This window comes from Apteryx mantelli, chromosome 7 (assembly GCF_036417845.1).
Source record: "Apteryx mantelli isolate bAptMan1 chromosome 7, bAptMan1.hap1, whole genome shotgun sequence".
NCBI classification, from domain to species: domain Eukaryota; kingdom Metazoa; phylum Chordata; class Aves; order Apterygiformes; family Apterygidae; genus Apteryx; species Apteryx mantelli.
This window is the reverse complement of record NC_089984.1, coordinates 5706726-5719884: the sequence shown is the minus strand read 5'-3', so window position 1 is coordinate 5719884 and position 13159 is coordinate 5706726. Positions and strand designations below refer to the sequence as shown.

The following is a 13159-nucleotide window of genomic DNA, read 5'->3' as shown; positions in this document are numbered from 1 at the left end:
GATATAGATTCTCATGCCAGTGTTTGACTCTGAGGCTTAAGAAGGCTAAAAGTAAATGCCAGCAGCAGTAGATGAGAAAAACTAAATGCTCATCACAAATGCTCTTCAATTCTCCTTTTGGCCCAAATGCTGCTACTCTTGAGAGATTTTCCATATGGAAGCTTGACGCTAGCAATGTGCCTTAGCCCTGTTGTGCTTTAAGACACAAGGTTTCTGGGGGAATGAGAGCAGGAATGATGAAAAGGGCTCCGATACTGAACAAGTCTATTTTCCTGCACTGAAGAAAAATAAAAGGAAAAAAAAAAAAGCCCTGTTTCCTTCAGCTCACCTCTCCACACCTGACCAGGAAGGGGCTGGTCCAGCAGCACGCTCCAGGCGGCTCGCAGCAGCACTATTAAGAGCAGGGTGTTACAACATAGGAGGTTGACAACGCGCATATGTGCCCCGCGGCTCCCTTTAACGCGCCGGCAGGCCCCGCCCCGCGCCGCCGCGCCTTTAAGAGGCGGGCCCGGCCGCCATTTTGCGCGTGGGCGGGCGCGCATGCGCGGCGCGGAGTTGCGCTGCCATTGCCCTCTACGGCACCGGAGCGGGGAGCCATGGGGCTCGGGTCCAACTCGGCCGTGCGGGGTAGGCGCGCGCCGCGGGTGGCGGGGGGGGGGGGGTGAGGCGCGTGCCGGAGCGGGGGGGCCGCGCGCGCTCCCCGCGTGCCGTTGGTGGAGGGGGGGGGAGGATGGGAGGGGGCGCGGCCTTCGCGCCCCGCCGGACCCCGAGGAACAAAATGGCGGCGCGGCGGTTGTCCCCCCCCCCCGGTGGCCTCCTTAGCCTCGCGGTTTCGGCGCCCCGTTTCCTGCGGGTGCGCGGTGAAGTGGCAGGAGGCGGCTTTATCTCCTTGACCGGGGTTTCGTTTGGTTTTAGCGACCTACCAGCTCGCTCTCGAGTCGCACGCGGGGCTTTTACCCAGCGCTCGTGGCCGTCCCGCGGGCTGGGTGCGCGGCGCCGCGGACACCTGCTCCCGCGGGGCTGCTCGGCCTGGGCGAGCTGACGGGCAAGGACCGCGTAGCCCGGGGGGGGGGGGGGCAAAGGCCGTCGCTGTTTGTGCGCTCCTCCTGCGGGTCAGGCACGCCTGAGCTTTCTGGCAGATCCTAAAAGCGCCTTTGCGGCCCGGATCTGGGAACGCCCAGAGGAATTTTCTGTCTCCTTAGGCGGAGAAGGAAGGAGAAACGCGGGGACCCAGATATCTTGTGCGTTAGAATATGCCCCAAGAATGGAGAAGAAAATAAATGGCCATCACCAGCTTGCTGCTTTTCTCGCTTTGTGTTTGTTTACACTGTCCACTCTCCTGGGATTGCGATGTTTGGACTTCCCATTCTTCTGAAGTTTTAGCCCACCCTTTTTTCCATTGCACTGTGCAAACAACGTTGAAACAAGTTTTCTGCTATGTTACATACGCCTTTGTCTTGTAGAGACTTGTCACGTTGTGTTTTGGTGCCATAACAGAGTTACGGATTTGTTTAATGATCTCTTCATAAGTTGCTCTTAAAAACAAACAAAAAAAAAACCCACTTCACATTCCACATCAATGTCACTGTTGAAATAAGCCTCTTCAAGTAACACATCTGACCTTGAGTTTGGCAGCAAACTGTAGAATTCATGCCAGAGGCCTTTTGAAGCAGAGTTTAAAGTATTTTAAAAAAACCACTGAAGTGTTACCTGTCACAAATGCAATTTTATGGTTAATTTAGTTTGAAATGTGAAATGGGTGTTCCAGCTTTTTCCAAATATCTATTTGTGAACCAACACAATAGTCTACGGCAAGACTCATTACCTCTGAAACTTTGCAGGGCAGTAACGATTATAAGAGAGAGAGTTCATTTGTTAAATTGAAATGGCTTTCATAAATTCAAATTATTAAGTCAATGCTGAAGTTTAATGAATAGGCTACTTTAAATATTTGTGTTTCATGTATTTCCTGCCCTGATACAGCTCCAGAGAAGCAAATAAAAAGTTAATTTAGCAAAAAAGTCACTATGACCTGATATAAGGAAAAAATGTATTAAGCTGTATGTTTATATATACACAGTCTCCCTGGTGTGAAATGAACCTGGGCCTCAGAAAGAGAAGTAAAGAATAATTGATATATAAGGTGATAGTTGATTTAAAGATCTCTGCTTGTTGAATTGAATGTGCTGTGCGTGGTTATTTGGTAGGTGGCTGAGGGATGATCAAAGGGATAGGAGTTTGCAGCAGATGTGCAGAACAGCTCTTTCTGCACATATTAGAAGGCTAGTGAATTTTAGTACAGATGTCCTGGCTCATGCTGCTAGTCATAGAAGTGTTTTTATCATCAAAATCTTTCTCTGGTGGTTTCTTAAACTGATCTACACTTTTCTTTTGGATATATGCAACACAAGATTGGCTTCCTTGACAACTTAAAGGCTGGTTCAGTTCTAAGAGTCATCTCTCGGCTTCATTAAAGTTATTCTCTCTCCTTGGTTTCCTAAAGAGAATGGTTCTAGTCTAACAGTGTCCTCTCAGCTGGTTAAAAGTGATAATTAAGACTTGATCCATTGGCAATGCATAAAGCAGTGGCTTGGGCAATCCTTGTGGCTGCTCCTTTTCTGAAATTCCCGGTATGGGCAATACCTCTGTCTCATGGCTACCTTTGCCTGCCACTGTTGTACCTGCACTTTAAATTTTGTGAGAAATCACTTCAAACTTGCCAGACCTCGCTTGTCCCTGAACCGGTTGAGTACCTCTTCCCCTTCATAGTCCTGTTCTGCTTGTGCTTGTGGAAGGGTCCTCAAGGAGCAGAGTCCCAGCAAGAGGGGGAAAGAGTGTTGCAAAGTGTCTGCAGTGACTTCCATTGGGAGAGACCCGCTGCCTCTGATTGAAGCTGTGGATATTCTTTGGATCAGTTTGGACTGTTTTGCTAAATTAAAGCAGACTTTCATAGACTCTTTTTGTAATCTCATCTCCTCGCTTCCTACCCTACATTATTGCAATGAATGCATTAATCTTGCTAGTTTGTAATGGGGAGATTAAGAGGTGAGAACTCACTAGACGGGTATAGCAACACTGAATTCATAATACCTTCTCAGGTGCTTTTATTGTTTTAAGGAGCTTGGGAATAGGAAAACATGCCCTAAATTGTTTGGTATTAAGGTGCATTAAGCATCTTTAACATCACCCTATTATTAGAGGGATGATTTGTCACACAGTTGCAGGGGGCTTCTCAGCATACTTAGGTCTCTTCTGCTTCATTTACTAAGAAAATGAACTTTGAAGAAGTTCTGCATCTGCTACTCCCTTAGTAAGACACTTATCCAAGAACTTCCCATCTCTCTTCCCTGATCTTACGGGGCTGTATTTGTCCTGCAGGCATTTGTCTACTTCCACATATTGCTAAATCCAGACACTCGTAGATCAGCACAATGCATATTCGCTAACGTGATGTTTTAGATGAGGAAAGAACTTGGTATGGATTTTAGAAAGAACTCTGGGACAAGGCAGACAACCTCCCTGGTCCTGTTTGTGGAAGTTCACAGTGACGATAACTGCAGGTCAGTTAGCTGTGGAAAGTAGCAAGAACTAGCAAAGGCTTTTTGTTTTTGTCCTTCAGAGTTGGAATTAATGTAGTAATGACTCTGGCTCCAGAGATACCATTTGGCTTGGTGTCTCTCTAATCCAGTGCAGACATTGAAGGCTAAGATTGAAGTTCCCAACTGGAGACTGAGTTTTCTAAAGTAGTATAAATACTCTAAAACTTAAATTCCCTTCGGAATTATTGTGGAGTCGGCTGAACTCGTATGTACACATCAGGAGTACATCTGTGAGCAGAAGCGGTGGTTGAGAAGTGAAGAAGGCAATGCCGGGTTTACTCCCCTGGCTTTCTGTGGAGGGAGCCGCTTTGAGCAGAAAGGGCCGCGGCCGTTACGGCAACCAGAACTCGGTGACAGTTGGGCCCCAGTCCGGGGTATTTTCATGGTGCAGAGAGAAAACAATAGAGGCTGAAGAAGCAGGAAAATCCTCCTTGCAGCAAAGGAAATGCTACCAAGTGAGAGAGACTGCAAAGATTTAGAGAGAACTGTTGGCCAGTGGAAAAAGTGAGGCGGGGGGGGGGGGGTAGAAAGAGGCTTTTAAAATGCAAGTTGTCTTTCAAAGAGTCGGGGCCTAATCCAGTTAAAACAAACTTGTGCAGTTATTGTTAAATATAATCCTCTTGGATCCCTGTTCTTTCCTGTACACCACAGCAGGGATTTAATCTAAGCTAGCTTTTGTTTCTCTTCTGAAGTGGTAATATATTAAATAATTTCCCCATTGCCAAACACCTGTTAACTTTTTTTTAGTTACGACATGCATTATATGAAAAGCTAGTTCAGTACCAGTACCCTGGAGGAATCCTGTTTACGCTGTTGATGCTAAGTGTTCTTCTCTAGTGACTTTCCTGCAACAAAAACAAACAACAGGTTTTCTTGCTGCTCACAGCTGTTTTAATGGGCTGACCTTGCGAACGATGTACCACTGGCATTGATGGCACAGGCTCCTGAAGGAAAAGGGGGGAAATAAAAGTGCCATGTTAATCCTAGCCCTTGTATAGAAGGGATTGGGGGTGAAGGAGAGCTCTGTTCAGTAGAAAGGAGTAGGTTACATGGATGAGCGTCAGGAGAAAATATTCTAGTTCTAAAATATTACATTTCTGCTACAGAACAGAAGGGTCTTTTGGAAAGTAGAAGTGTTGCCACAAGCATGGAGACATCTGCTTCAAGTAAGTTGAACAAAATATTATGGTCAAGAAACTGACAGTCTGTCTTTTCTTCTTTTGCTCTAGTTGAATGGGTTGCTGCAGTCTCCTTAGCTGCTGGAGCAGCTGCTGTTGGGTATCTAGCTTACAGAAAATTTCTCTCTAAAGACAAATGCTGCAAAGCCATGGTCAATCTCCATATCCAGAAGGATAACCCCAAGGTAGTCCATGCATTTGATATGGAAGATCTGGGAGACAAGGCTGTGTACTGTCGTTGCTGGAGGTCTAAGAAGGTAAGAGAAGAATTAATGCCTTAATTTTGTTGATGTGCATGCATCTTTTAACAAAACTATTTTCAAACTGCTGTGTTTAGAGAAGACTAACTTCTCTTCACCTAAACTGTGCTGCAGTGAAACGTAGCCTTGACCTGTGCAGATAGTGTTATGATGGTATTGGGCTTTTTGTCCAAAATTTATTGTTGTATTGCTGTGTATTGTAAATAGCTACCTTTTGCCACACAAGTACAGCAATGAATTGTTCCCAGTGTTGATGCAGATAATCTTAAAAACAAACAAATGAAAACCCTGTAAATTAAAAGCTTTTGAAGGATCTCGAAAGATGGGCTTAATGCATTTGTGCCTTTGCAACTCGTAATTGTATAATTATGCATAATTCTAAAGAAAAGCTAGTGAAATAGCACTGCCATACTTTAGACTCTATTTTTGAGAAATTAAGAATCCTGCCTATATCCAGACATAGGTCCAACTCCCTTGCCTCTAAAGCTGGGCTGCCCAAAATTATTGGTAAACATAGCATCTAGCCTTTCAGGTAACACCATAAGATCGGTTTTAGATCTGAGGTACAGATGTGAGACGTCGGAGGTCACCGAGATCTATATGATGTGTGATAGATCTGGGGTGCATAATGAGAGAGAGCAGACTGCGCGAGTAGTCTGGTCAGTTTACAGCTGTCACACGTTTAAAAGCCACGTTTGAAGCTGAGATGCTAATGCGTGGAGGCTGAGATATTGCAAACCTTCAAAGCCAGATAACCGAGACCAACAGCCTTGAAACCTGGTTATCTCCCCGTTAGTGAGCTAAATACTATACTTCCTGTGCCTTAGAGACTGGTCTAATCAGGCCACGCTGTGCGTAGTTCTCTGGGTACTGTAACTTTCAGTCCTTGCTGTTATCAGATCTGCCTTCATTACCTGAAGGGAAAGAGAGGGAGTTGGAAAAAAAATTAACAGCACTACTGACAGTCTGACAGCATCATGACTTGATTCTGAAATAGTCCTGTGAGACGCTGGCTTGTAATCTACGCTCTGTCTGGAGTCTAAATTGCAAATGAGATTTTTTTCTTTTCTCCTTGGCCACAGTGTGTACCATGGACTAAATTACATATTTGTATATGTATATATTGCGTATTATAGGGATGTGTGTGCATTTACACGTAGTGCTGATGGCTGTCCAGCATGCAGGTGTCGTGCAGTAGCATGCGTATGGCAGCATTGCTTCTAAATTTTCAACGTAAATCTCAACTGAGAATCAAAATCCTAGCATTGGAAGCTGCCATGAGTGTTACAGCTTCAGGAAAAAAGGTGGGGAGAGGGGGAAAGCTGCTTTAGTTATCTGCAGTGGTGGTATCTGAAATCGGGTAGAAATACTGTAGGCACCTCCTTCAGTGCTTCTGCCAGAAAAATCCTAACTTGTACCTTAGTATTTACACTTCTGGCTTCTTTCTTTAGAAAACAGGAATGGAAATAGTGTCTGGTTTTATTAGTTGCATTGCAACTCCTGCCATTATTCTAACTATTGTTTGATACTATCTTTTTTCTGAAAAACAAATCTTATGAAATACATTTTGGCATATATTGAAGGGGTGTTGTCAGTTTAGGAACATACTGTCCTGCTGAGCTAGGCCCCTGTAATCAAACACTAAAAGGAAGCAGACAGGGACCACCTTATAATGAGCCTGTTCTTGGAGCTCTAATCTGAAAGGTCTTGTAAAGGCATTAAAGAGCTCAGTGGAAAAATTCAAAGGCATTTGTTTTCTTCTACTAATGCTTAGTAATGAGTATTTTAATCGGCGTGTTCTGCTTCAAAGACTGCAGTTTCCAGTATCACTGTCTTCCCCTTGCGCTGATCAGTTGACCTTGTATGGTGGATAGCATGATCTTTAAGATCGTGTGCGTGCTTCTTCCCATGTTCTCTTATTGCCAAGCGGTAATAAAAGACAGAGACATACTTCATTTTCACATGCTTGTCATCTTTGGTTATACTTTGCTGGCATTATTTGTTTCTTACAGTACTTAAACCAAGATCCTGTTAAAATCTGCAAGATAATGTTTACGTGGTGGTAAAATGATAGAATCTGTGCACTTTCAAGGCAGGAAATTACTGTTACTTCAGTGGCAATAAGCACCCACTGCTCTTTTGTTAAATAAAAGCGGTGTGTGGGGATCTCTACTTCATGTACAGGTTAGAAGAAACTTCATCTCGTTCGAGTGTGTGAGCACTTCTGACGAGATTTAGCCTGACCTGAGGCACGGAGGCTGTTAATGGAACCTGTGGCTTTGTGAAGCATCGGATATTTCTGTGTATAGTGGCAGTGTACTCCAGCTGGCTTTGCCTGGTGTTCCTCCTGTACCAGGAATAACAAAACAGTTCTATGCTAGTTGGACTATTCCAGCGTAGCTCTTGGAAAATTAACAGGGTTATTTTCAGTTGCTGTTTCTAAAATAGTATAATGTAAAGGGTTTTTTTAAGTTTGTGCTGGCCAAATTTCTAATGTTTACTTCACTGTTTTTAGAGTGCATGTGTTTAAAAAAAAAAAGCAACAAACAAGCAAAGACATAGCATCTTCAGATAAGATGGGATGTAATTTTCTGTCTGCTAAAGTAGGTGGTAGGTGGTTCTTTAAATGGTCCTTTCCTCTTTGGTGTTGTGCTCTGCAGGGACTTTATAGCAATGCTTGTCACATTTTGTGGAAAAACTCAGTGGTCAAAGCTACCTATTACCAGAGGCGGCAAGAATTTTGTCTTAAAAACGAATCTTAATGTGAAGTTAGAACATGCATTTTCCTACTCTTCTGCACTTTTATGCCTGTGATGTGGGAAAATTTCTTCTAAATTTGTTTTTTGCAGTAACCTGCAATCTCTGTCTTCCAGAGCAGTATTTGTCCCTATTCCATGGGTTGAGGAATACTGCTACAGAACATAAGGAACAATGGTAGAGAATCTGAACCTTGTTCAGTGTCAAGGGAAATAAGCTGAGCTTTCCAGGGTGTTAGCGCACATTTCCCTTGAGCCATACCATGCTTTGACTACTGTTGCTAGCTCTCTTTATTTTCAGCGAGGATGAACGTGTGTCAGTCTGAGGATCCACCTAATTCAGTACCTGGTCTTGAAGGTGACCAAGAGGGTGCTCTGGAGAAGGGTAGGGAATACTCTTTTCTAAGGGAAATTGAAGTCTAGTATCTCAGCCTCAGGAGGCTGGTGGTTTAGTGACCAGCCAGGCCAGAGGATGCGTTAAGGGCAGTCCGAGTTGGTAGCTATTAAAGATGCCTTGATGCTGTCTAAAGACTATGAATTCCACCATTTTTGTCACTTGCAAACTTGAAGCGAGGATGTTGTAGTTGGACCTTGAGCCTGCATCCTTGGAGCATGTGAAATGTTACATGTCTGATGGAAGCTGGGTTGGAGTTCGGGAAAGAGTGATGGACTGTGGTGTTGCATGGAAAAATAACTGGTCCAGAAATGTCTGGGTGGAAGCCGATCAGTGTCGCATGAACATATGTTCTTGTTCGCTCTAATTTTTGCCAAGTATCTGTCAGTGCCTAGTCATTGAGTTGCAAATGACTGGTTTGATGATAAAGTTCCTGCATGATTCAGCATATGCGAGTATTCTCCAAATTCAGGGGGTTCTTTATTTGGAAACTTCACCTGCCATTCATAGCATGATTTTTTGACATTTTTAACTGTGAAAAACAGACCTCCCTGCCTTGCCCCTCAGTAAAAAAAATAAAATTTAATTAAAAAAAAAAACTACCCAACAGGGCATGTGGCTTTATCTTTAGAACTCTGGAATTTTCTTTTTTACAAGTATGTTGTTTTCATGCTATTTTCCTGCATTATTTTGAGATCTTTTACTGTAACCATGCATGGCTGTTAAGGATGTTAATTTTATTCAAGGGCTAGGACTGAGCCATGGACACTAGGATCAATGCGATGTTGAGGATGGTTTGATTGTGACTGTAATGTAAAGGGGATATTGCTGTTGTAAAGGCTCAAGCTGAATAATGCCTAAGTTTGATTCCAGTTACTTTGAAGTGAACAAAATAGAAATTGACTGCAAAACACTGGTGCGTGACTTCTGGGCTGATCTCCAGAGTTCCCTCTACAATATAGGCTTAGCCCTGAAAACCCATCGTGGAGAAGGGATGGGGTCTGACCTAACTCTTGTTGCTTCACAGAATGTTCTTTGGCTCTTGCAGATGAAAACAGCTGCCCAGGAGCAGAGCAGTTGTGAGCAGTCCAGGACCTGAGCAGTTATTGCTGGCTAAAGGAGAGTCCCTCTGGGTCTTGCTCTGACCAGGCCGTTCTAGTTTTTTATGGAACAAACACTTCAAACTACTTTCTCAGTGCTACCCTTAAAAGCCCCTGATGAATAACCATGCCAGATGGAGGTGTGGTTTATTTTCATTAGCAGGTCAAAATCCTAATGTAGAATCCAGCTTGTGCAAAGGGACCTCTGCGTCAATGAGATAAGCTAGTTGTGTCAGGATGAAGTAAAGACGGCTTGCCAGTCTAGCTGTCTGCGTGCAGAACTAGTCTTTTGGCGTCCCTCCTTAATAAGAGATGACCTAGGGAAGCAGTCCTTTTCTCTTCACATGCTAGAGAAAACCAGGAAGAAAATTCAGCTGAGGAACTCTTAAATCTCTTCCTCTCCCCACCTACCTTCTGTAACTACGTTCAACTCTGTGGCTCTTGCCCAGGAAAACGGAGTGTGGGGTGAGGTTGAGAGTTAGATACTCCAAGTAGGTTACAGCTGAAGGCCAGTTTGGGCTTCATTTTCCTAGTGGTGGCTTGAGACTAGAACACCAAACTGAGTTCCTTTTTTTAATAACAAGCCTCATCTGCTGTGCTCATGTGAGCAAAACTAGTGTGCAGCCAAAATTCAGGGAGACCTCAAATGCCAGTGCAAAATTTGTGATCTATGGTCACAATGGCTTTTGAGGAGATACTCTAAGACCATTCAGCCTTGGCTCTTGATTATGACTCTGGGTATACTTAAGCTGTATCGTGTTCTTTCTCTTTTCAGTTCCCCCTGTGTGATGGCTCTCACACAAAGCACAACGATGAAACTGGTGACAATGTTGGACCTCTGATCATCAAGAGGAAGGAGGCGTAGAGTGGACAGTGGAAGCTACAAAATGAATGTCTGACAAATCCTCTGCTCACTTGTAATTGGGGGGAAAACCACAATTCTTTGTCATGTCACTGAAGACTTCCCAGTGTAGTATATACATCAGGCTTCAGCGTGTGTATTTTTTCTGGTGTGTCTTGTTTTAATCACTACAATGTATAATTTACTAAATAGTCATGGTTTAAATTTTTTGTCCTGTGAAGTATGTGTACCCTTTCATTAGGTATGAAACTAAAATGACAGATAGAATGTACTTCAGCCGATGTGCAGAAAATTTGTTAAATTATTTTCAAATACCTGTGTACTACTTTGAGGCGGTTCAGTAGCAAGTGTATTCAGAAGGTAGATCTTAAAAATATTGAGAGGTTTGAAAGTCACAGGTGCAGATAGGCTTCTACTGAAAAGGAAAGAAATCATGGTGCCAAAATGCAATTTAGCTTGTGATTACACTACATTTTCTGCAAGTGTCAAGTTTTTTTCTGTCAGACTACTGTTCTGTGTTGCTTCTGTGAAAGAACAAATTTAAAATAGTTAACCATGAACAAGGCAAGATGGGGCTAAAGGGCAACTTTACCTTTGATCTTACAGCAATGTTGAAACTTGACCCTACTACCTACCATATGGTATCAAGAGCATATTAGCCAAACTGTGGAACTGTATTTAGAGTAGGATTAAGAAGATGGTGTCTGGGAAAGTTTGCTTAATATAAAAGGGGAATGATACAAAGTGCTTGAAGGAGTAGTGGGCAGCAGGTGGCAGGGTGGCTTTTGCTGCTAGAAACTTACTTACACTTGCAATCCCTAGCAGTGGAACTAACTTCCCTGGACGACAAGACACTTCTCTTGGGGTGGCTATGCTGCATTAATCCAAAAATAAAATAAAAACTAAAAAAAACCCAACCACAATTACTGTTTGCTTCATCTTTGCTCTGGCTGGTTCTGGAGGACCCTTCCCTCTGTGCAGGGAAGAGGCACACCTTTCTTACCGAGTGGCCTTAGGCTCTATGTGTCTTAAATAGTTCCTGCCTCCCTGGGCTAACTGTTGATGTAGATCAGCTAATTTTACCAAAAGAACCAAAATGGGCAAGAAGATGCTTCAGTGATGGCTAGAAAAAAAGGGGAAAAGGAACGATGAGACAAGGACTCATCCTCCGTTTGTATGGCACTTGTCTGCCTCATCTAACACTGCTGCGCATACCGCAAATGTGAAATGGCCGTAACATTTCCTTAAATACCTTTGGTTTATCAACATACAAACAACTACAAAGCAAAATCCAAAGAGTGGGGTGGCAGAGGGCAGTTGTGTATTAAACCCAGTCTACTAGCATAGTTGTACCTTGTTTAAGACCGAGTTCTCAGCATCCAGGGAGAGAGAGAGAGAGAGAGAGAGAGACTACCTCAGAGCTAGAGGAGAAGCCTTTCAAGAAGCTGAAATTTAAAGCTGAACCCTTGAAGATCCTTCCAGATGATAGGGGTAGTAGAGGATTTTTTTTTTTTTTTAAGGTCAGGATTGGTATGACTGGTTGAGATCAAAGAAAGTGTTTTGCATGTTCTCCTGGATGTGGGACATTCAGAGGCTGAGGTTGTGGCTGACTGGTCTGAACTTTGGCAGAAAGCACAGAAAATAGAGAAGGTGGCACAAAAGTAGGGGGAAGAAGGTTTGCAGCTGAAATATATGGGGCTCAACTACTGTCTTTTGGAGACCTCTACTAGAAAAAAGTTGCAATCAAATATAAGTAGTTTCTATCTTCCTGTCTTGACTGTAAAGGTACTTGATTTTTTTTTTTTTACTCGGCCAAATACTGATATGTATGGAAAATTGTTTTAACCTTAAATTATCAAAAATGTTGGTTTTATCCAAAACAAGTTATTTCTGTATTATTAGACTATGACACTGGATGTTTCTGTATTTTTGTCAAATACACTTTTGAGCTCATCTTAATCTTGAGGTTGTAATGTCTCTGTTATCTCATGGGTGTGCTGTTTCTTTCGAAAGAGTTGCACTGTAAGCAGCGTTGTGCTCTAATGCTGCTATAATCCATAAGCCTGTGCTTGGGTTAGGTTTTCCTTCTGATACTTCTCCTGTGAGCAAAGTCTGGCTGCTGTTGAAGGGATAAAAGCGCATTGCAACTTACATATATGTTCTAACAGTTGAAATCCTGAAGTTTCAGATGAGTCTCCCAAGTCATAAAACTATTTCCTGGAATTCACCAGTAAAACATTTCCTGCTGTTTGAGGGTGAGCGAAGTGGTTTCCATGAGGAGCTCTTGTTCGTGGGAGGCGAAGATTCAGAAGCAGTCTCTGCTATTTACATCCCCTTTGTTTTGGAGAAATGTCACATTTATAAATGTTGATGTGAAGTGGTTAAATTTTGTTTTGATTCAAGTACAGTTTTCTGTACTGTACCTAAAGTTCCTGTTACTCATATGTGAGCTGTTTGAACATGATAATGAAAAGAAATACGTGGGTTTCAGCAAACAAACTTGCCAAAAATCTTGATGAGCACCACAGCGAACACTTTTCTTTTTATTACCATAATAGTTTATAATCCTCTGATGGTCTGAGTGCTTGCCTGCTATGGTGTTTTCTGAAATCTGTGTTCCTTAGTGCTTTCCTCAAATAATCACGAGAACAAAAAAGTGAATTGGTTAGATCTCTGTCAAGTTTTAACCATCAAGAAGTTCTTCTGTAAATGTACAGTTTTCACATCGGATTGAAACTTTTACTTGAAAATGTGGTATAAAACCTTCATAGCTGCAGCAGTGAAGGATACCTGTCCCAGAGCAAAACTATATTTCTATTCTACACGATTATTTTTCAACCTGTTCACCTTCCTAATAAATATTTGCAAATTAAACTACCAATTCTTCAAAGTAGTTTGAAGGTCAAATATTCAAGTGTGTCTAGGATCAGGATTCTTGAGAAGGAGACAGATGTAAATTATAAGGCATTTTCTGCAAGTTCAGTTCAAGTAATGTTAACCTAATGGATAA

General features: G+C 42.7%; 1 protein-coding gene across 1 annotated transcript; it reads left to right on the top strand.

Annotated features, from left to right (window-relative positions):
* Window positions 1–544: 544 nt before the first annotated feature.
* CISD1 (CDGSH iron sulfur domain 1) lies at window positions 545–12108 on the top strand. The gene is made up of 3 exons (XM_067299669.1): window positions 545–627; window positions 4829–5034; window positions 10063–12108. The coding sequence occupies exons 1-3, from the start codon at window positions 597–599 to the stop codon at window positions 10150–10152; spliced, it is 327 nt and encodes a 108-aa protein (XP_067155770.1). The 5' UTR covers window positions 545–596; the 3' UTR covers window positions 10153–12108.
* The last annotated feature ends 1051 nt before the right edge of the window (window positions 12109–13159 follow it).

Coding starts and splice junctions, on each gene's coding strand:
- CISD1 (XM_067299669.1), top strand. CDS start 597: ATGGGGCTCGGGTCCAACTCGGCCGTGCGGG. Junction 628..4,828: donor GTCCAACTCGGCCGTGCGGG/GTAGGCGCGCGC, acceptor CTTTTGCTCTAG/TTGAATGGGTTGCTGCAGTC. Junction 5,035..10,062: donor GTTGCTGGAGGTCTAAGAAG/GTAAGAGAAGAA, acceptor TTCTCTTTTCAG/TTCCCCCTGTGTGATGGCTC.